This window comes from Oreochromis aureus, linkage group 23 (genome assembly GCF_013358895.1).
Source record: "Oreochromis aureus strain Israel breed Guangdong linkage group 23, ZZ_aureus, whole genome shotgun sequence".
NCBI lineage: Eukaryota > Metazoa > Chordata > Actinopteri > Cichliformes > Cichlidae > Oreochromis > Oreochromis aureus.
Window position 1 is genome coordinate 42,171,125 of NC_052963.1, and position 22,628 is coordinate 42,193,752.

General features: G+C 41.3%; 1 protein-coding gene across 1 annotated transcript in view; it reads left to right on the plus strand.

The window, feature by feature from the left end:
- LOC116309222 (cytosolic carboxypeptidase 6-like) overlaps positions 1-22,628 on the plus strand; it is a 56,264-nt gene that overhangs the window by 19,005 nt on the left and 14,631 nt on the right. Inside the window, exon 5 of the mRNA XM_039607503.1 lies at positions 19,643-19,795. Within this exon, the coding sequence (XP_039463437.1) occupies positions 19,643-19,795 (153 nt within the window). The remainder of the gene's footprint in view (positions 1-19,642; positions 19,796-22,628) is intronic.

Here is a 22,628-nt window from a genome sequence, read left to right on the forward strand (position 1 = left end):
CAAGCGGGTGGGTGGCAGCTGTCAGGGAATGCAGAGTCACAGCAAGTAAACTAAAAACAGCTTGAACAGCAGCCCCGGTTTGCCATTTTAATGTCGCTGCTTCATGTTAGCTGTCCAAAAAGGTGTTAAGAGTGTGGGTTTTTATAATGATGCCTTCACAGGGCAATTGCAGTAATGTTAACAGTGTCTGCTGGCTACAGATGACCTTTTAAATGGTAACGAGTTTTCCAACTCATAACAACAAACTCCAACATCAAAATTCAAAGAACTTAGGTTTGCTGGAATTGCAGATTCAACTTTCAACATGACATGAGAACATATAGTGAGCCCTATGAAAAACGAAGTATTCCATTACCATGGGACTTGAGGTAAGGAGCAACCAAGCGTTGCTAATGCACTTGATTAACTGATCAGCAGAGAGTGTAAGCACCTCGATAAAACCAGGAGTTTTAACAGTTTGCAGGTCTGGAGTGTTCAGGTGTGTGTTACCACAAACCCACACTGTTAGCCTTTGCAGTAATTTCCTTAGCTTAGTACTGCAAAATCAACAGTAAAAAACTCTAAAGGATGTTTGCAGTTTAGTACTGTAATTTGCAAGTAATTGTGGGAAAATTCCATGAGATTACATTATTTTTACGGTAACTCACCGTACTCATGGAAACAGCTGTAAAATACAGCAAATGTAACAATTGGTGATGTTCCTGAGATTATACTATTACACCATCTGGATTTCTCTTGTTTTCTACTGTAGATCTAAGAGTAATTACTTAAATCCTCATTCAGAGTGTATTACTATAAAATGCAATTCACTGTGAGAGTAGTATAACATATAAACTACAATATACAGCATCATTTTTAACTTAAGGAGTAAGTTGCAGCCACACTCAAATGGAATTTCTTGAATTGAACCTCATATATTAATAAATGTATTTGTTTATTCAAACAATGTGAAACATTATTACAGTCCACTTTGTATCAAACAACCAGTCTCACTCTTACAAAAAATAATATTTAAGTATAAGTATACTTTAAAAACTAGAAAACAAGCAAGTATACCTTTAGTTCACTTTGTATGTATTTTCTTGATTTTTTAGACCAAATTACATTTAAGCATACTTTAAGTACAGTTAGAAGTATACAGAAAAGTATAAGTATATTTAGTCTATACTTGTAGTATAGTAGTGCTAGTGATATACTATGTAGTTTGTAGTTTATTTGAAGTATACCTGAGGTTTACTAAGAAGTACAAGTAAATACCCAGCATGCATTGCAGTGCTTTAACTGTGAAATTAAAACAACTATGAAACAAATGATTGATGTTTTAAAACAAGAATCTGTCAAAAATTCTTGTGTAATGTCTTTTACCTTTTGAATAGAGTAAGTGGGGTAAATCATTAATTTAAAAAAGGAAATTGTTCAAACCGTGAGTGAAAAGGGTAAAAAGATAATAAACCTCAACTCTCAAAACACTTTCTCACCTGTTCACAACATAATTCTGCTACTTGAACTGTGAGTGTAGTTCTCTACAAATGAAGCCTTCTGATAGTTAGAACTGTTATCTTACTGTCTGGGGAATGAAGAGATTTGTTACATGTGAAAAATATGTTTCAATTGCATTTTAATTACTGTTTTTCAATCATTAGTAACTCAAATATAAACTAAAAAGTAAATTAATAGTACACTTGTAAGCTTAGTATTGTGATAGAGTCGAGTATATTTTAAGTATACTCTTATAGACTGGAAAGGACATTATGCTAGTACATTTATGGTGAACAAAAAGTACATCTAAAAGTTAATTTCAAGAATACTTTTATGTACTAAAACGGGGGCCAATGTAGTCCCAAGATTATTAGTATACGTACTAGGTAACGTATACTTGGGAAATATACTTGAAGTATACTTATTTTTTGTATGGCCAGCAACAAAAACTAATGGTTACATTTAGAGTAATGTTTACAAATGACTTCATTTAGCAGGGTGTTCCTTTTTTCTCTTCTTATTCTTTCTTATACTGGACCTTCATTTGTTTTGTATAAGGTGGTACTTTTTAAGACACCTCTGCCTAACTACAGTGAACTAACCAAAAGTTCACTGAAAAGAATATGCTGTGGTCGTCATTTTACACAAGTTCAGGTGTCACTTCCATGAAACCTACACCACTAACCAGCATCAGTCCTACAACTTCACTCTCAAATTTAATAAATTCTGGGACAAGCAGAAACTGTAGCGGTGCATTTTGTGGCAGGCCAGACTGCTATTAAATGCACTCTCCTACAGAAATAATTCCTTTGTAGCACCACTTCGTCTTGGTTCAGAAGAGATGTTCTGGATACACATGATAATGTAACACGGGTGTTTATGTTTGTTCATGTTTAGCGCGTTGGGTTGTGTTTTTAAAGCGTTTTTATGCGACAGGTGTGTGTAGCACTTGTTACACATCTCAATGGGAGAGCGATAGCCGACACCACACCTTCACCTGACGTACAACGTGACGTATGACGCACACGTTGGGTATTCACTTTCAAAACAACAATGGGGATAGGAAATATTGCTCGAGGTGGTTAATGCTCCTTTCGCTGGTTGCCAACCACTGTTAAATAACAACAAGAAGAAAATATTGATCTGCTTTTCTTAGTTTTGCACGTTTAAGACGCAATTCAGACTCAAACAAAGCTGCAAAGCAGGAGAACAACATGGCCATCAACTATTCTGTGCCACAGATCCAGTTCGCTGCAGCACAGAGTGATGATGAGATGGTGGAAGAACAACAGAGACAATTTACGGACCGTTAACATGTGCAACTTAGAAGTAGTCAGAGGTAACTGGATGGAGTTCAGTCAGGTTAAATGCACGGTTGATTGGATTATATCTGAAGATCGTATGCTATTCGTGACAACTCTGCTAGACTCCAAATTGCTCGTCCATGAGGGAGTATCTCAAAAGTAAATGAAACAACTAAACTTAACACTTTTTGCCTAAAACGGACTGACATGGGAAACATTAAAGTTGGATTGACACCAGCTAATCAGTCTGACGGTAAGTGTTTTTTCACTTATTCGAGAGAAGTCAGAAACGTGTTCTTACTGTTTGTTTTGACTTTTAAGCTACCCTGCCAGGTTATTTTCATTCAAATGCTAAGACAAAATATCAATATCTATGAATGTGGAGACTCCAAAGACTAGTTAGGTAACAGTTGCCGATGGATTTATGAGACTTGATGGAAACTTGGACGTTTGCAACAGGTGAATCGGTGAACTACCGAGGTTGCGCACAAATGCTTAAAGTTGTTAGCTGGTCAGTGTTTTCAGGTGTGCTTGTACTACCTGTACGGTGCGGAGTGCTGACTTAGTCAGGCTAAACCCATTAAAGCGTCGAGCTCAAATATCTTTTCATTTTTGTGCACTGCTCTCTTGTCTTTTGTCAGCACACATTTTCTGTTTATTGAAGCCTTTTGTGAATAATTTTGATCATGTAAAATCTGGGAATTGGTCCCTATTGACAATACTCTTATTTTTTTTTTATTTTTTTGCATTGCACATGTCATTTAGGAAAGGTAATTGATCATTGAACTTTTTGCAACTATGTGTATTTGTAAATTTTGTGGCTTCCGTGCACACAAATTTATATTGTTCAGTTTGCATGTTAAAAGCCACAAACATGTAGCTAACTACAGGCTTTCTTGTGGAACTGAGAACTGTCCTGCCACTTTCAGAACATTTTCTGCCTTTCATTCACATATGCCTACGAATCACAGAACAAGAAGGGAGACCACTGAGAGAAGTTCACGGGTGACCTCAGCTGTCAAGTTCCTGGATGTGGGTATGCTGCACAAAACTTTACAACTCTGTGCCCATCTCAGATTTCACATCAAAGACGGGAAAAAAGTATTATGTCCATTTGAAGATTGCTCTAAATACTTCAGTGTCCGAACATCATTTTCCAGCCGTATTTCTCGAAAACATAAGTAGACAGTTCAGCAGTCAAGGCAACAAGAAATTGGGGAATTTGCCATAATACAAGGACAGGACACAGTTAATCTATTAGAAGACAGTTGGCTTTGTGTAATTTAAAAATGCAGGCTAAAATGCTCTTGCCAACCAGCACTATGCAGAGCATCATAGAGGAATTTCAGGATCTTCTCAGCTGTGCAATGCACAATGTTCTTGCAATACTGTCTGACAAACTGTCTTCATGTAATATTCCACAAGCAGAAGTGGACAAAATCAATCAAGACCTTTTTTCATAGAGGACTATATATATCTGAGACACAGTAGGTTTCCTGACAAAGCTTTAAAAGCAAAACATCACTATTTGTTACATTATGCAGAGCTTATCCTTCACTTTGGACCACTCATTCATTTGTGGACCCTTAGGTTTGAGAGCAAGCACTCGTATTTCAAAGCATCTACAAGAACAGTGCATAACTTTGTCAACTTATGCAAGACTGAACGGCATCAGTTACTGCAGTCCTACCTCTCAGTGGGCCAAATGTTTCCACCTATAGTTCAAATCATTGGAGAAACAAGTGATTAGAATCCTCATCTTTACAACGCTCTCATTCAAGAAGCTGTGGCAAACTTTGGATGTGTCAGCAGTTGTCTACAGATTTTACTGAAAAGGGAGAAAGACTGGGTTGTGGACATTATTCACTACTAAGAAGCATCAAATCTAGAGTTGAACATGTTAATCGAGATAATACAACACATAGACTTCGTCAAACAAAGAGAACCAGGAATGAGGAAGACTGCTGTCCCAACAGTAATGCAACCTCACCTAAAAAAGTTAGATGCCTTGTTGATAGCTACGGTTGTATAAATTGGCAACCAGTTGAACTTCCTGAGGGGGAAACGCCAGCTTCTTTAGAGGAAAAGAAACACATCCTGTTAACAATTTTTAATTCACAAGGACCTGGAGCTGTGGAGAGACCTGATGTGGATGACTTCATGTGCCTCACATATATTTCTCAGCGCCAGCTTATCAACAGTTGTCCCTCACTTTCAATAGCTGAAATTCAGGAGCAGTGGCCATTCTTGTTTACTCGGAAAGGTCTTTCGAACCACTTTCACAAACTCACAGGCATCGATATCAGTGAGCGCTTAAGTCAGGCCCTCATAACCAAAGGCAGAAGGATTGTTAACTATTTCTCCAGCCAGAAGCTCAAATGGAACCTTGGTATAAGGACACTCATCCATCCATCCATCCATCCATCTTCATCCGCTTTATCCGAGGCCGGGTCACGGGGGCAGCAGCCTAAGCAGAGAAGCCCAGACCTCCCTCTCCCCAGCCACCTCCTCCAGCTTATCCGGGGGAATACCAAGGCGTTCCCAGGCCAGCCGAGAGATATAATCTCTCCAGCGTGTCCTGGGTCTGCCCCGGGGCCTCCTCCCGGTGGGACATGCCCGGAACACCTCATCCAGCAGATAGAAAGTGAGGGAGTTTTGACCAACAACAAGGTTGGCACAGCAGCCATACTTCTCATGATGAAGTATTACAAGGAAAATGAAGACTCCCTCTTTGTCTTAGCAGATGTAAGCTTCTTTAATACAGCTCTATGTTTAATGCTGTTGCTTGCTGTCCTGTTTTTTTGTTACATAAAATGTCTTGGTCCTTTTTCTGGCAGGAAACATCTACCAGGATATCCCTTGAAGCAGAGAGCAACCTGCCAATCACCCCAAGGCTGATCATGCTTGGTAAGAAGTCATTTTTGAAATAGAACTGATTAGACCATATTACAGTTTCTGTTTGGCAGACAGGTATCCAGTCTCTGTTTATTTAGCTCACATTTCTGTTATTTCCTTTATAAACCAAGGTTGTTGGACATGTGTCTCAGTGAATCCAGCAAGGTAACAATATCAAATTTCACATTACATATTATTGATCAACATGGTAGTCTAGCTACATTAACAGCAGAAATACTGAAGTCAATAATGTAAAGTTTAACAGCAGCACACACTATAAACTCCAAAATAACCATACAGTTGATGGAACTCAGTTGACGGTAATTTAATTGGGCTGACTCTTTGTTAGGTGTGTTTAATGTGCAGAATAATTACCAATTATGTACAATTCTAATATGTTAAGACGGACAACATAAGGCCATTAATAATTAACTGTACGTAGCTATTTGCTTTTTGATTATCTAGACAGTGTGAAGAAGTGAAGTATTGAAATTATTTTGTGTTGCATAATGACACTGTTGCCCCTATACATTTAAGGACAAAATTTAATGACCGCCACCTGCTGGAGGGTGAGTGCAGAGGGCCGTGTAATTGTTGAGCTGGACAAAGAGAACACCTTTGCTGATGCGATGTCAGTCTTCTTTGGTTCATTCTATGTATTGAACCTGGAATACCAGGAGTCAGCGTGTGCAACATTGGAACTGATTCAGAGCTATGTTTGAACAGTCAGCTAATTGTGATAGATGATGAAAGAATTATCCCTAAGTAGGTCATTTTTTCACATCACAACTCAATGTTACTGTATGTTACTATTTATTGTGGCATGTTTTAAGGGTTTTTGTAAGGATAAACCCTGAAGAGGGAACAAAATGTACCTCCAAGGTTGGGACAAGCAGAAAGACTGGGACCACTGTGAAGCGAAAGGTTGTTCGCATTAACCTTCATGTCACAACTTTCCTCCAGTGGCTTACTGAATTTGAGTGGAAAACTTCAAATTAGGTAACTGTTGTTGCCATTTTTAGTGAATTTCTTGTATAATTTAAGTGAACGATGTGTTGTTACCTGTGTCTCCACAGATGATCCATGGCCCATGCTTTCTGGACATTTACACAAGACGAACACCAATGAAGACAAGCTCTCTCACCATCTTGCAAGAAGCTGTCTCTGTCCAATAGGTTTTTTGAGTGCAACAGTTTTGATTTTTTTTTTTCTTCTTTTACCCGTTTGTTAAAAATTATTTCAGCTACTTGCACTTTAGTTGTCACATGTATTGGCTCACCCTACAAATCAATGAACTCAGTCCACAAAGCAAGGTCAGAGTTCAGTGCAGGTCAGTCAATTTCCTTCACACCACACACGCTCATCCATGTCGTTCTGGACCCTGCTTTGTGCATTGATTTGGTGGTGTGAGCCAGTATTTTGGACAAAGTGTATATAAAGGCAGAAGTGTGGGGCTTGATGTTATATTCATTTCAATTCAGTTTATTTGTATGGTGCCAACAAAATGAATGCAAGGCACTTCACATTGTAGGTTTAAGACCCTACAAAATATAACTAAGAAAACTCATCACTTGAGCATATGTTGGCCTTTATGATATGAATATGACATAATATCGTTATTGTTTGTACAACCATCTGAGGAAATACATGGGTTAAATGGTTTAGTAAAAACAAGTGCTTCCTCAATCAAAATATGTGTTCAGTTCTTTTCAGTTTTTGATTTTGGAAATGTGTATTTCTGCAGAGGAAAATCAGAACAGAAATAAAAAGTGGTGTAAAGCACATGAATTATATCTATCTATCTATCTCGATCAATGATCAATAGTGTGTATATATATATGTTTTTATATAAAAATATATATAAATAAATAAATGCTACATTTTTTATACAGTACAATTTTTTTGGAACCCTCAGTCTCTTACAGTATGTTACTGTTTCCTGAAATTGCGGTAAATTACGACGTGTTAAACAGTAAATGACCGCCTGTAGGAACACGGTATCCTCTAGCAGAGATGAATATTTTTGGTACTGATGATGCGTGATAACGGTAAGTTACTGGTAAATATATTGCAGTTTATTACCTTGCAGCGGGCTTACAGTGACATACCGTGAATAAACGGTAGTATTCCAATTTCTTAATCACAGTATGATGTTACTTTGTTGACGTAATTTACGACATAACGTAAAAAAACGTAAAAAAAAAAGCTACGGTGCGTTACCATAATTTGTCCAAGAGTATTATACCACAACAGCAAAAAACGGTATCATCCTGCAGAACGGTAAGCTACCGTAACACGGCGTCACGGTATGACGCTGGCAACAGTGACGCCAGTATGTTACCGTAAAGTGGAGACTAAAAGTCTAACAGTGCAGGACTAGACATCACAGCAAAGCTATATCAGACTCTACAGGCTTCAGGCTTCAGTTAGCATGTTAAATGTTAAGGTTTAATGTTTAGAAAGGTTGCCAGGAAAAAGCTCTTTAAAAAAAAAAAAAAAAAAAAACATGTGCAGCTTAGCTTTACAAAGTTGCATCTGAACAAATCACAAGAACTCTGGAGCAATATTTGTATGGACCAGACCAAACTGTAGATATTTGGAGGTAATGCACAGCGATGAAAAGCAAAAAGCAAACACAGCATGTCAGCACGGACACCTAATACCAGCTGTCAAGCACGGCGGTGGAGGAGTGGTGGACCCAGGCATGTTAAAGACATAGAGTCAGCCGTGAACACCGCTCTATACCAAAACATTATACAGAACTTACAGAACAAAATTCTGTAAGGTTTTTTTAGACAGACTTTTTTTTCTGTTTTTTTTTTCTTTTGAAATGACAGCAGATACATTGAAATCCAGGTTTGAGACACATATTGGACTTTTGAATATAAGATTTGAAGAGGTCAACAAATTATCTACATGATGTTAGAGCTGTATTAGCAAATCACCCAAATTAGACAAAATGTAAACAGAGATGTACACAGAAAAAAACCAAAAAAAACCAAAAAACAATTCGACTTAAAAATCAAATCCAGATATGCTAGCGGCAATAAGTCGGCACTTTAGGGCGTAGTTTATCATAAACAGTCTATACTTTTAAATCAGCATCATGACAGATAGCCAATAAATGTCACGATGGAAGAACGAAATGTCGTGAAACAAGTTGACAGTTCTGTCTCATCTCAGGTTGAAGTTGCTGTGAGCCATTACAGACATGAATCTGACCCCAAGGCTGTGTCACCACGACTTCTTTACTTCTTTAAACACCCACATTTCTATGCTTAAGGAATTATAATTCAAAGTCACACTGCCCTCTTTTGCACAAAGGAGCCTACCAGCATTCAGCTTCAAACTCCATCTACCGTTCTTGAGACGGATACCTTAGTCACTCCAAAGTGATTCCCAGTCATTGTGAATGCAGCAACACTCGCTTTCTGTTGGTAAAATAGCTTCCTTGTTCTGTTCAGGCAATGACTTCAATAACTGGCAGGAGGTTTCCAGACAAGTGCCATTTAAAATCAAAGCTTGTAGCAGAAGCAATCTACACTGCATTACCACTGATGACTGAAAACTTTATTTGACTGATATTTATGGAGAAATTCAACACTGCTCGGAGCGCACCCGTGTTTATGTAAAATCTGACCTAAACAAGAACTGATGTTTTGAAAATCAGTGACGTAGGTCCCATCAACCAGCTCACAGTTTCTGGTAACTGTTTTTATTGATCTATAAATGCAGAAAAACTGAACAGCAACAGTTTAGTGGGAAGGAAATAAATTAATTGCACCCAAAGAAATAGTGCCCGCATAAAAATGATGATTAAATATTCCTCCTGTAGAGGAAACTAAATCAAAGTCTACAGGTGTTTGCAGATATAGCGAAGCAGTGAATGTTTCATTTTAAAATAATCTATTTATCAAGCATAAACAAATACACTGTTTACCCCAGTTTGTACTTCCTCAGCATTTAAAAAAGAACTAAGGGTCGTCAGCCCATTTTTTCTGTGTGACCTCCAGGAGATGTGTGTTTACTGACACCAGTTTTACTATGCTCTAGTCACAGAAAACAGTGTTTGGAGAGGGCAGCACCAACACAATTCGAAGCTGTCGAAGACGGAGACCAGGTCTGCGATCGCTCGCAGTTAGTTATTATCTTCAAAGACAATTACAGTAGCATGCAGTAAAAGATTCAATTCACTCAGTTTTATTTATACAGCGCCAAATCACAACAACAGTCGCCTCAAGGCGGTTTATATTGTAAGGTAGACCCTACAATAATACATACAGAGAAAAACCCAACAATCATATGACTCCTTATGAGCAAGCACTTTGGCGACAGTGGGAAGGAAAAACTCCCTTTTAACAGGAAGAAACCTCCGGCAGAACCAGGCTCAGGGAGGGGCGTCCACGACCATTTGGGGATGGAGTCTGCTATCACTTTGCAATTAAATGGGATCAAGTTGAAAATTTCATGCATTTTTTTGCAATAACCTGGTGATTAACTTTTGTCAAGAACAGAAATATTTTCCCAAAATACAGACAGAGTTGCTGCAGGATAGCAATTTAGCTGCAAAATGACATGCATACTCACCAACCTCGGTTTCATATAGGAATATAAGGAGAGCTGACTTCCCTATTGCAAAAACACACATTACAGAAGACTGACTCAAATTAACTGTTATAAACGAGATGGTTATTATTTGAAGCCCTTCACTAATCTGTCTGAGAGTGACTGCAGACAGTCCCAGTTAGACCACAGTTATTTGGAGACAGGTTCCACCAGGCGACTTGTGCAATTGCATTACGAGTGAATGTGGTTGCCTCCATGTTAAGGGTGTTGCACAGTCAACCTCTGGGCGACCGGTTGTTTACTGCAGCTATTTGCAGCAGGGATTAGCAACCACTTTTTCGTTGTTTCAAGGAGGTTGCCATCTAATTTTCGCTCTAGTGTGACTGAGCCATTTGTGACCAACAAATGTAGGCAACATCTCGACCCTGTAACTAATGTTACTCTGTTTATTATATTAAACAGTGTAACAGTGTGAACTATATTCAAGATTTGAGGTATTTTTCCAGCACTATTTGCATGCTCAATCGGCTTAAGTAGATAAAATGTAACTTTTCTGTAAGGAGCCAGTCACTTGTTGATATTAGAAGCTAGCTTTGCACACTGAGGCACTGAGGCAAGGCACTCGGAAAGGATTCAAACAACACCATCTGAGTCTTTAACACAGAAATCACTCCACTGGCTGTTGTTGTCAACAAACCTGGGAAGGATCTCATTTTTTCGAGGTTACGCTACAATCTATTCACACATTGGCAATCAAAATGTGACACATTATTTTCAGTTAATTTGTTGACAGGTGATTAATTAGAAACCTGTCTCTCTATCCAGTGTAGAGGATTGTAATAAGATAGTTTAGCTTTCTGCCCAAAGGTTCTCAAAGGCTTTGCTCAGTTTTTTTTTTTGTTTTTTTGTTTGGTTGTTGTTGGGTTTTTTTAGTTCAGTATTGATTTAAATTACTGCCTGAGATTTTAAATGTCACTACTGATCACACTGAGAATCAGACACCTGCACTTCTTTGGTGCACTTTACATGATTGAATCAAAATAACTCTCACCAGATTCCTGAAGTAAAATCAAAGGGATGAGGTCTCACAAGCTGGATGTACCTGACTGGTTGTTACTGGGGTAAAACTCAAACCTCACATCAGTAAATTTAAGCCAACAATAAACGTCGATCATAATCACTCCAAAAGGTGCACGTCGTCCTTCACTGTCATCACCGTTGTGCTCTTATTTATGCTGCTTTGCTAATTTCAAACTGTCTCGCTGGGCATAATGATGGAGTTTCACACAGTGCAGTGGGGACAGTGTGGATCTTTCGTGTGCTCGCGGTGTCTTTGGGAAGTGCCCTTTATTGTAGCACAGGGAATATTGTTACCAATTAATCAGTCAAAGACTCCCATTTGTTTTAGGAGTTTGTTTGGTTAGTATTTATAAGGTAGCAGGAAAGAGGTCCCTACTTAGACGTGGAGATCACTTGCCTGTTTTATTTTTATTTTTTCAAAGTTCACTTGGCATCAGCTGTAAACGTGCGTACATAGGTGGACTGTAGTGTAGTGGGGTGCTAGGAGCCTCGGGTTCACCCTTTGGTGATAAAATTTGCATCGCTCAAACACAAGCAAACCCTCGCATACTCGTGGGTGCAGAATGTGTAGGACCACATTAAGATGCTCATGTTGTATTCTTGTAATAGTGTAAGGGTTTGTTCCTATTTAAGCCACAGGAGCAGATGATGAGCTGGTGATACATCACTGCTTCCAGTCGTAATTGCTCATATGCATCTGTGCGTGTGTGTTTTGTTTTTTTGACGTAGTAAATGTAATCGAGTAAAGCCCCTGTGCGAATGACACCTAAGCATTTGCTTATAAGCTGCTTGTAAACTTTCCCTCCATCCATCTCAAGGCATATTTGCTCAGACTGTTTCAGAAAATTCCATCATTTACCATCTGCAGCTGAACATTGGTCAGCAGGGAAAATGGCTGAAAGAGTCAGTGATGCAAGGAGCTATAATCTGTTCCCAAGCTACCCTGTTGTTTGTTTTGAAAATAGAGAAATGGAGAGGGAGGGGGGGAAAAAGAGAAGAGACCAAAGAAACAAATGGACCCATCTCCTCCCTAAAGCGTTGCTTTTCCAGCTCATTTATCAAAAGCAGAAGAAGAATTCTTTTTGATTGGCTGATTACCAGAAGCATTCATCACTGGCCGATGTATCCCCACCAATCTGATGTTGCCATTTTGGATAATTTGTTAAGGATGACAGAGAGGTCATTGTTGCTTTGGCTTATTTTTGACCTTTTTAATATTAGAAAATTAATTTTCTCCCCGAAACAAACGTATTAGGTCCTGTCACAGCACCCAGATTGATTTTGCACCTTGAAATCCTCCCTAATGCCCTCCTTCTACACTGACTGCTCCACACTCTCTCTTTCCACGTCTGTCTCTTTTGTTCAACGGTCAGAATCGCCTTATGTGTGAAGTTAGAGACCTGTGTGTGCGGTTTGCACATCTATTTGTCTTTCTCTTCGCCTCTCTGTCTTCTCCCTCCCCTCTCTCTGTGTGCGTTAAAACGTCCTCTGGTGTCAGCCAACCATTTCTGATCCATTTCTGAGATTTACGGCCAATTTTTCCCCATCATCCCTGCGTCGTTTCTATTCCTCCAACATCCCACTCTTTATTCTCCCTCCGTTGGAAGCTGAATTGTCTGCTTTTCACAGGAAGATACAGATGAAGCTCTCATACTCTGGCAATTTTTATGTGATTTTTCGCAACTTAGTTCAAAGGATTTTACCTTATCTTAATTTTTAACATAATATTTCAGATTATTCTTTCAGCGGCTCCCCTCTTGCTCTTCTCTACTCTCTTTTCTTATCACATTTTCCTCTCTGTACCTATTACGCTCCTTCGCTTCCCCTTCCTGTGCTTTCCTGGCAAGCCCTCCCAACAGATGTGACAGCTTATGTGGCACTAAAAGGGCTGAAGCAGAGAGCTGCCTGTGCCCGTTCAGCCTGATTACAAGTCACCTCTGTGTTCATAAACAGACAAATACCACCATCAATTCGAGAGCATGATGCAGACTGAGAGGGCGAGGGAGGAGAAAATCAGATAGATGGAGACAGACGGTGGCAGAGTTTTGTGTCATTTACTCTCATCCATGAAGCAGGTCATGCCATCTGCCATGTTCTGTCACTTCTACATCATTAGTGGGTCACTAACCATGTGCCCCTGTGACCTGAATCAGCTCCTCTAACTAATGAAATAAGGGTTAGACTTTTACACTGTTTAAGTGTCATTATGTTGAATCCTTTCATGCGGGAAACTTTCCCCAGCAAGAATATTTGGCGCTAACTTGGTTCCATAATAGAACGGTGCCTTCTTCATAAAAAATATGCTGTTAGGAATTGATTTTGCGTCCTGACTTGGGTTTGGAAATGACCATTTTCCAGAAAGACCTATCAAGTAAACTGGTTTATTCGATAAGGTCCTGTGTTGGAATCCAGCATCTAGCTGAGCCTGTGTCTGCGTGGTTTCTCTCTCGTTCACAGTCGAAAGGCATGTAGTTTGTGGGGTTAGGTTAACTTATGATTCGACATCGCCCATAGGTCAGAATGGTTGTCTGTGTTAGCCCTGTGGCAGACTGACCACCTTTCCAGACTTACCTCGCTTGGATAAGCGGAAAAGAATGGATGGGTGGACGTATCCAGATATAAGTAAGCACAGGAGGCCTCTACATTTTAAAGTAGTATGCAAGACACCACAAACAGAGACTGCTGGTGATGGTTTCCTATAGTGTTTTTTTTTTAAACATCTCTCATTGGTTTGTGGACTCCCATTTTACATAACAGATGCAGCCAAGAGGTCCATTTCAATGTTTCCAGATGACACCTAGCAGAAAGTTAGCAGTCTGGTCAAAATCCAACAATCAAAGTATCCAAGCTCCTGATAAATCCGCCGTTTGTTAAAATCTCAGAAGATGGAAATTAGGCTTCAGTCACAGAGGCCTAGAGATTGGTTGTTGACCCCTAGCAACCTCCAGAAAAAATGTCTAATCTCACACCGTTTGAGGAAAGGTTGCTGGAGGCTGCTGGCTGTCATTGAGTGAAATTGGTGGCAAAGAAGATGCTGCGTGACAGATCTCCTTGTGATTCCTTTGGTTGCTAGCAGATTACAGCGGTCGTCTGTAGCCTGCATGGAGGATGCTGACTTGTCAACACTTGCAAACTTCCTTAAAAGTGGTGGTGAAAATGCCGCACAAGTCAGAAGCAGAGATGGGTTGCCTTCAAACTGAGCTGTGGCTTTTGAAAAAAGCTGGTTGCAGCGCTAAGACTCAGTTTTTACTTTGAAGGCGAATCATCTCTGTTTCTGCTCAGTGAGCAATTAGCATCTTCCATCCAAACTACAGGCAACTCGGCAATCTGTTCTCAACAAGGACAATCTGAAAGAGGTTTTCAGTGCTGTGCTGCATACTCGTTTGTGACCAATTTCTCACAGCGACAACTACTAGCAACTTGCTAACCGGTTTGGCTAGAACAAAATCATTTTTTGCACCATTTTATTTAAGATATTTATTTCACTTGCTGGGCCCACGTCCTCATTTGAGGCTTGACAGAGTTTTAGTAGGTAAAGGCGAATGGCTTGGGCATGAATTGAACTGTGGTTTGGGGAAGGCCTCGAAGGGGACTGGCGGCGGCTCCCGGGCCTGGCAGATCCCCATGTACTAAATAGACGTGAAGACGTTAAAGAATTGGAGGAACATATATAGATGAGAACCGGGAGGAGCGTGTTTGGAGGCGTGGTCCTGCTCCTGAAATTCAGATACTTTATCTCCAGTTGCTTGTATAATGCTTACTTGTGCTGTATAGTTTAACAAGAGGAGTGGCTTCTGCTGGAGCCAGACTCAGGTCTCTTCTTTAGCTTTATTTTTCCGCCCCTGAGCTCACGTTTAAAGTTCCTTCATTGTTTTTGAATGAATCAGCTGTGAACCTGTCAAAGAGGCTAGCAACGTCCCTTTCTTTGTAACTGCCAGTGCTTCATATGCTGCCATATTGCAGACGGAAAAATGCACAACAGTCCTCCCACAGGTGTTATACTGGATACTTAATGTTGGATAAAATGCATTATACTAGTAGACTTGACTTTTTTTCTCCTGAACAAGCAGCAGTTCCCCTTCTCCCCAAAAGGTACGCTGCTGATGCCAAGAGCTTTATTCAGGAGCTTGTAATCCTGCTTCAATCAGCTCCTTTTTCTTTTCCGTGTAAAGATAAGCCCAGCATTTACGGCCCTCATCGCACCCCCGCACCCTGCTCTAATTAATATGCAGCAGATAAGTACTTGTCTGACAAAATTCATTCATTTGACCTTCTAGGTTTTACACTAAACTGTTTGCCGCCACTGCAAATTCACCGCAAGTTGAGAGTTCCCTGGAGTTTCTGCGGCTTTTGTTTCTCTCTGAGAGGTTTCATTTGGACACTCGCTCACTCTGTTTCTCTCTCTCGCACTCTCAAATTGTCTTCTGACTTTCTTTCAACAGTCTCTGTTTCTTAATTGCCCCTAATTGCTTAATTACAATTTCAAATGAACAATTTTGGAGGTCAGAGCGGGTTGTTAATTGAAGCATCAATCACACTGGTGGGGCCTTCAGAACCGTCTCAGTTTGATTGGCAGGGCATTAGCTGAACATTGTATTAAGCATGGACATGACATTGTGGGGGTGCCATGGCTGTTACTGCCTCTTTTTTAGTGTCCTTCACAATATAGTGTGAAGGAGACCTTTGTAGCATGTGGCAGCCATGTGGGTTTAGATCAGAGGATTGAAATGATAGAACTGAAGGTGATAGATCGATAGACAAGAGAACTAACTCCCCCTGCTAACAAACAGAAAGACAGACAAACAGAACCGATTACAGCTTCACTCCCTTTTGGGGAGAATAATATGTACACTATAAATCTAAGGAAAACAGCTGCATGAAGGTATAATACAAAAATATGTGTGGGATCATATGCCTGACAGGTGTGTTCACCTGTCACAGAATGAAGAGTTATTACACAGCTTTATAGCGCTTATAGATTAATCAGGATTATCTGGTTGTCTCACTTGGTGAACATGAATATGTGAGTCAGGTAACTCAGCTGCTCTCTTTGCAGTTTTCCTGAAGCTCAGTTTTTTCTTCCACGAGTCTGTGGGCTCGCTCTCAGTCTCCAGAATAAATTGGCAAGAGGAATCTAGAAAAGGCAGTCATGGTATGGTTTGTTTTTTACTCCAAAATTATGTTGCTGCAGATTAATAATCCCTACATGCATTTGCATTTGTTGTTGAGGTCATGGGGAGAAAGGAGCCATCGCAGCTAGAGTGAGCCAATTCATTCCAAGGTTAACACACAAAAACAGACATCTATCCACACCGACGTCGATGTATATACAGCCGGCTGTCATCAGATAAGCTAACGTGTGTGTTTGGGGAAGAGGCAGGATAGCAATAACCCAACAACATTTAAGATGAATTCTTAGTTGATAAGATAATATTTTGTCTTCTGGCCTCCAGAGACGTTGCCTAGAGTCAGCTGGGAGGCTGTTCAGAGTGTTATTTATAATTGTTTTTGCGTTTCCACATACATTTGATTAAAGTGTACACACCTTAGATTCACTGTGATTCCACACAAACATGTAACACCCGTTTAACCTCTAATCTGCACCCAATCTACCATTTACCTGCTTGCCCGCCCTCCTCCAATCTAGCCGTTTCTACCTCCTCCTTTTATTCCTCTCACTCCTCCCCCTCCACATATGGGGAGAGCCAGGAGATTCTTAGGCTGGTTTCCCCGGCTTTGCCTGGCTTTCTTTCCTGCTCTCTCCCTTTCAGTACTTTCTCCATCTTCCTCCTGATTTGCTTTTGAATTCTTTAACCTCTTTTATTTTTACTCTTTATTTTACTTTAAACATACATATGCATGTACATATACTTAATACACGTCTCCCTCCGCCTCCCTCCCACCACCACCACCGCTGCTCAGTTGGCTGCATTTACCTTCGTTCCCTCTTGCTCTTTTTTTTGTTTGTTTTGTTTTGTTTTTCTCTTGTTTCTCCCTTCCTCTCCCCACGCTCCCCCTACCCCACCCAACCCTACCCTCTCCTGCTGCTGTTCCTCTCCTCTGGGGCTCCATCCATCAGGTTGTCGGGGGCTGCTAGCGGCCGACTCCCAGCCACCATATTTCACCGCCAGCCAGCCAAGCAGCTGACAGCACAGCCACCGCCAGGAAATTGCTTTGGCTGTGAGCGGAATTTCAAACACAGGCACACTGCGTCGCTTGGGCCGCCCAAGCACTGCTTCCCTCTCTCTCTCTCTCTCCTGCCAATCTAGCTACACACATCTCTATGTCTCTCTCTATCTCTTTCTGTCTTTCTCTCATTTTCGCCCTCTCTCTGTTCATCTTTATATACTTATTCTCTCCTTTTCTCTCTCTTTCCACCCCCATCTCTGTGCTTTTCTGTTTTCCCACCACTGCCCGACTGTCTCTTCGCACACTCACACATACGCACAGCCATGCGCAGCGTTTTCCTTCTCTGCCTTTTGTCCATCTTTGCTGTTCCCTTCTCCTTTTGGGTTTTCCTCCCTCTGTCCTTCCCTTCTTCCAACCCTCATTCACTCCATACCCTCTTCTCTCTTTTTCCATCCTCTCATTCTTCTATCCCTCCTCCTCTTTACGACCCACAGGGAACAAGGTGTGGTAGGGAATCGTTAATGAGCCGAGTGGGAAGGAGGGAGGGAAAGAGATAAAGAAGGAAAAGAAGCAGAATGAAAGGATAAAAATAGGAAAAGGGGAACAATGTGATAAGATAGAGGAGGCAGAGAGGAGGGATGGCGCTGGCGGGTGTTGCTCTGGAGTTAAGGGTCTGGAGGTGTGTGTGGGGGGGTGGGGGGGTTGTGTGAGGGCTTGTGTGCTTGCCCTTGTCAGAACCAGTGTAAGATTGCTGAAGTGAGAAGGTTTTAGCCAAGTGAGGTCATATTTGCCAGTCCTCTCACCACACCTTGTTTGGGTTTAGGATTCCAGTGCAGGAATTATAATCTCAGTGTGAGATAAAAGCAGGTCTGTGTTTATTTTGAATTATATATAGTTAAATTATGCAGCATGTTGTCATTTATTGAGAGAAATGCAAAAACCAGATAAACAGCTACTGCCAGATAATACTATAAATACTACCATCCACATTTTGAATGCTGCTTTGGCAATTAGTGTGTACTAGTGTGTGTTAATAACTTGAAATGGCAGAAGAAAGAAAATCTGCAAGTCAATCACAGCTGTAGAAAACAAAGGTTTGAATGTGGAAAGAAGAAAAAATAGAATACTTTTACAATAATTATATACTTTAATGTTTCCAGGAGCCATCTAACTATTGTTCTCAGTTTGTAGGTTTTATATTACGAGACAATAACACCCATTAGCAGCGCTTTCAGAAATAGAGTGAATTTATTCTTTGTGTCACACTCAATTATTTTTCTGTGTGAACTTCATGTTGTCACGTGTTTTAATTAAACGCCATTTGAATTAGTGTGACTGCACTTCTTTAAATTGGCTGTTCTGATCTGCACTCTGATTGTTGACTCAAAAAAAAATCAAATCTTGTGACGTTGCACACAATAATGTTAAATCTTTCAAACTGGAAGGTTGTGATTCTCACAGCTGGTAGGTAGTGTCGGTGTTTGGCCAGTGCTTTGTGGGAGAAGGCATCTGGAGTAATACTCATGTATTATGATGGTCCAGCATCTTGTCATGTTATAGCGAGGGTTGTAGCTGGAGGTCAGAAAATATGCCATTTATTTGTATCATAAGATAAAAGTCTCTCTCTCGAACTCTGTGTGTGTGTGTGTGTGTGTGTGTGTGTGTGTGTGTGTGTGTGTAGACTGAGTGATAACAGAGTCAAGCTGGAGAAACAGATCTTATCAAATCCATTTTACACAGAGTGTACTAGAGAGAAAAGACATTACACTCTCAATATGAAGTCGGTATTAACCTGATAAATACGTTGGGTCTACGTGATGAATCTGCGACGTCCACCTGAGCGTGTTTGTGTATTTTCACGATATTGCTCTCGGCTCACCCGGCCATGTACGTACTGAAACCGTGCCCTTCAGAAGGACAGCCTGATGGAAGTTATGTGTGGGTGGTTGGCTCCTTTCAGGTATGAGCGTATTTTCGGTGTCTGGAGGGTTTTGTTGTCATCCCATGGGTGAAAGCCTCTCTGCGGCGAAGTATCCCCAGAGCCGAGAGAGGACTTTCCTTACTCCCAGTGGAGAATCTCTGATGTGGAGTGTTGCTCGCTGACAGAAAAGTATCCTGGCTAACCTGATGTTTTTTATCATCTGTCTGTTTCCCTGTCCCTCTGTTCTCTTTCTCTTTTCCTCCATCAGAGAGTCAGTTTGGAGTTCTACATTGATGTTCATGCCCACTCCACTATGCTGAACGGTTTTATGTATGGCAACGTGTTTGAGGACGAGGAGCGCGTCCAGAGACAGGCTGTCTTCCCCCGACTGCTGTGCCAAAACGCGCCAGACTTCTCCTTTGTAAGTGATACAGACAGACACACGCAAACACCAGATAAGTGGGCTCGGGACCAAAATTACACCAGCTTCGGCCTTCGGGTTAGCTTGAAATGAGAACATGAAATAGTCATATCTCAGCAAATTCTGGCAAGGCGGTGTTCACCGAGGCACTTAATTGCCAACTGCTGCAACCTTAGTGGCAGTCAGTTGAGAACTTGCAATGGGTACCTTTCTGTTTTTACTGCATGCCTTTGAGGTAAGATGTTGATTTTAAATAAAAGCACCTGCTTGGTTTTAGGTGAGAGGAAAACACAGACTACACACTTATTAATTAAGAGTGTGCTTTGTGCCCAGCAGTCACGAGCGAAAATATGAAAATATCCTCTGTATTTTTGCCTGCGTGGAGGATTTACTGGCAGGGGAAATCCACAAGAATTGCAGTAATTTTTTAAATGTTGTGTTATACGAGGTTTCAGTGCCTCAAGCAAAACAGACTTTCGTTTTAATCAGAAACGGTCAGAAATCTATTTAGATTTCAGTCAAATGGGATAATGCAAATTTGCTGCCTTTACTGAATGGAGGCTGACCGTACTCAGACCACAGAAGCCCACTCTGAGCATAGATCATATAAACGCATGCATTCCAGAAACGATTTTCACCTTGTCCAAGGATTAGAGGAAGGGTGAAGGGAAGGGGAGCAAAAAGAGGGAACGCTGAAGCATAAGGATTACGAGAACAACAGCTGGAATGCGTTTTTTGCGTAGCGTTTGGGTTTGTTGGAGTCCTAAAGAAGTAAAATCTGAAAAGAATTCTCAATTGTGTAAAAATGCATATACTTATAATGGTGAATGTGCATTTATGTTGTATCCAAGCACAGAACACAAGCAGAAGGTCATGACGAAGCACAGGACTGTAAGTAGGCCAGGAGACTCTGTGTGAGTGACGCAGGTGTTCTGCTAAAGCGCCCTCCTAGGTGGCTAAAACTGAGTTTATTTTGGACAGGAAGGATTGTGCAAACCGAAGGGGGTGAGGAGGAGAAACAAAGGACAACAGCAAAAAAGAACAGAAGGGCACGTGGGTGGAAATATTCACTCAGTGGCTGTGATGCTCCTCCACCCTGCTACACGTGCAGAACCTAATAACACCTTTTCATACACGTACATTATCCGCCAAGCTGATTCCTCTCAGCCCCGGGTCCCTTCCACTGACCTTCGTTCTCTCGGTGACAGTGACATTTCATAGCAGATCCACTTACACACATCATAAAGAATAACCTTTATTACCCATTGACACATAGGGAAGCCAGACAGGCAGATGTTCAGCCACACACATATGGAAATGTCACTTATTGTCAGCGTCTATACTCTATGCCGCATTACGAAGGACAAGTAAAACGCTATTTCTGGAGAACTTCTCTCTTTTCTCTGTATTGCTTGTGTGACAGCTGGCCCAGGGGTCATCTCCCTCACTGTGCTTTTGTCCCTGTGCCCATTCAGCACTACCTAAAACCCAGTGCAGCAGCAGCAGCAGCACAACACAATCATGGCAAAGTCCCACTGGTGGCAGCCAAGTCTGCATTTCAGCAAGGCAACTCTCAGTGCACCAGAGTGGAGTGACAGTGAATGGAAACTTTTTTTTCTATGCACTCCTCCCAAGACGGCATCATAGCCGTGTAGTATAGCTGACAAGCTCAGACCTAAAAATAAATGTAATTTTTTCCCCCTGCTTTAGCCATTTACAGCCAATCTTTGAAATGACATTGTACAAAACTACTTTAAAGAACTTCCGAGGCACAAACACTGAAGAGACTAATCATAGCAGCTTTTTTTTTTTATTTCTTTCATTGGTTACTTTAGAGTTGATATGACTCAACCAAGATATCTATGTAAGAAATGGTCTAACCCAACTTCTGTTCTACGTGGACATACCGCATTGACTAAGTAAAGAAATCACTAATAATAAAAGTAGTGATATTAGTGGGGCCTCCACTAGCTGGAATGGTATCCAGTATAAAACTCTGCCAAATCAGACATCTACCCACTGTGGCGACCCCTTGTAGCAAGGGAGCAGCTGAAAGTAGGAATATCATTGTCCAGTAGACACAATTCTTTGGATTCTTTGGTTTCTTTAAAAGTTGTTCTCTCCTGCTTAGCTGAATGAATAACAGAATGCCAGCCTGATAGTGATCCACCTATCATCTCACATTTGCGGAACTGCGACCTGGCCAGCGAATGGAGGCGCTGGCCCAAATGGTGGCACGCAGAGGGAGCAGGCGGCAGTGTTTCGGTCCGAGTGCCGGATGCAGCTAATACAAAATCTGTCAGCTCGGCTCGGGTCCTGGTCGACACCGTCGTCGGTGCTCCCAGTGACGTCCCTCGACTGCATGAGAGTGGCTGATGTCCGGTTTGCTCCGGCGCACCGGTGCCAACCCCCAGGGTGAGGCCAGCCAGGACACAGCCTACCTCCGCACCCGTACCCACTCTGCAGGTGGGAGCAGCTGGTGCCCGGCAGGTGCCTTCACCCGTTCCTGTTCCCCGGAGGAGGGCAGCCGAACAACCTCTGTTTCCACATCCTGCTCCTGTCTAAATAAATAAATAAATCTGGGTAAATTCCCAGATGATTAAACATGCAACTATTTTGCTGGTAATGCCTGAAATGAGTAAAGAAAATCAACAGCCTATTTATGCAAGATAATTCATAATTCTATTACGGGGGGTTATATTGGTTGGGTCTGATTATTGGGGGGGTCATAACCACCCTAACCCCCCTGGAAATTACGCCCCTGTCCCGCTCAGCCACCTGCTCTGCCGGAGCTGGGGGTCGGGGCGCCGGAGGGACGTGCTCAGCGTGCCAG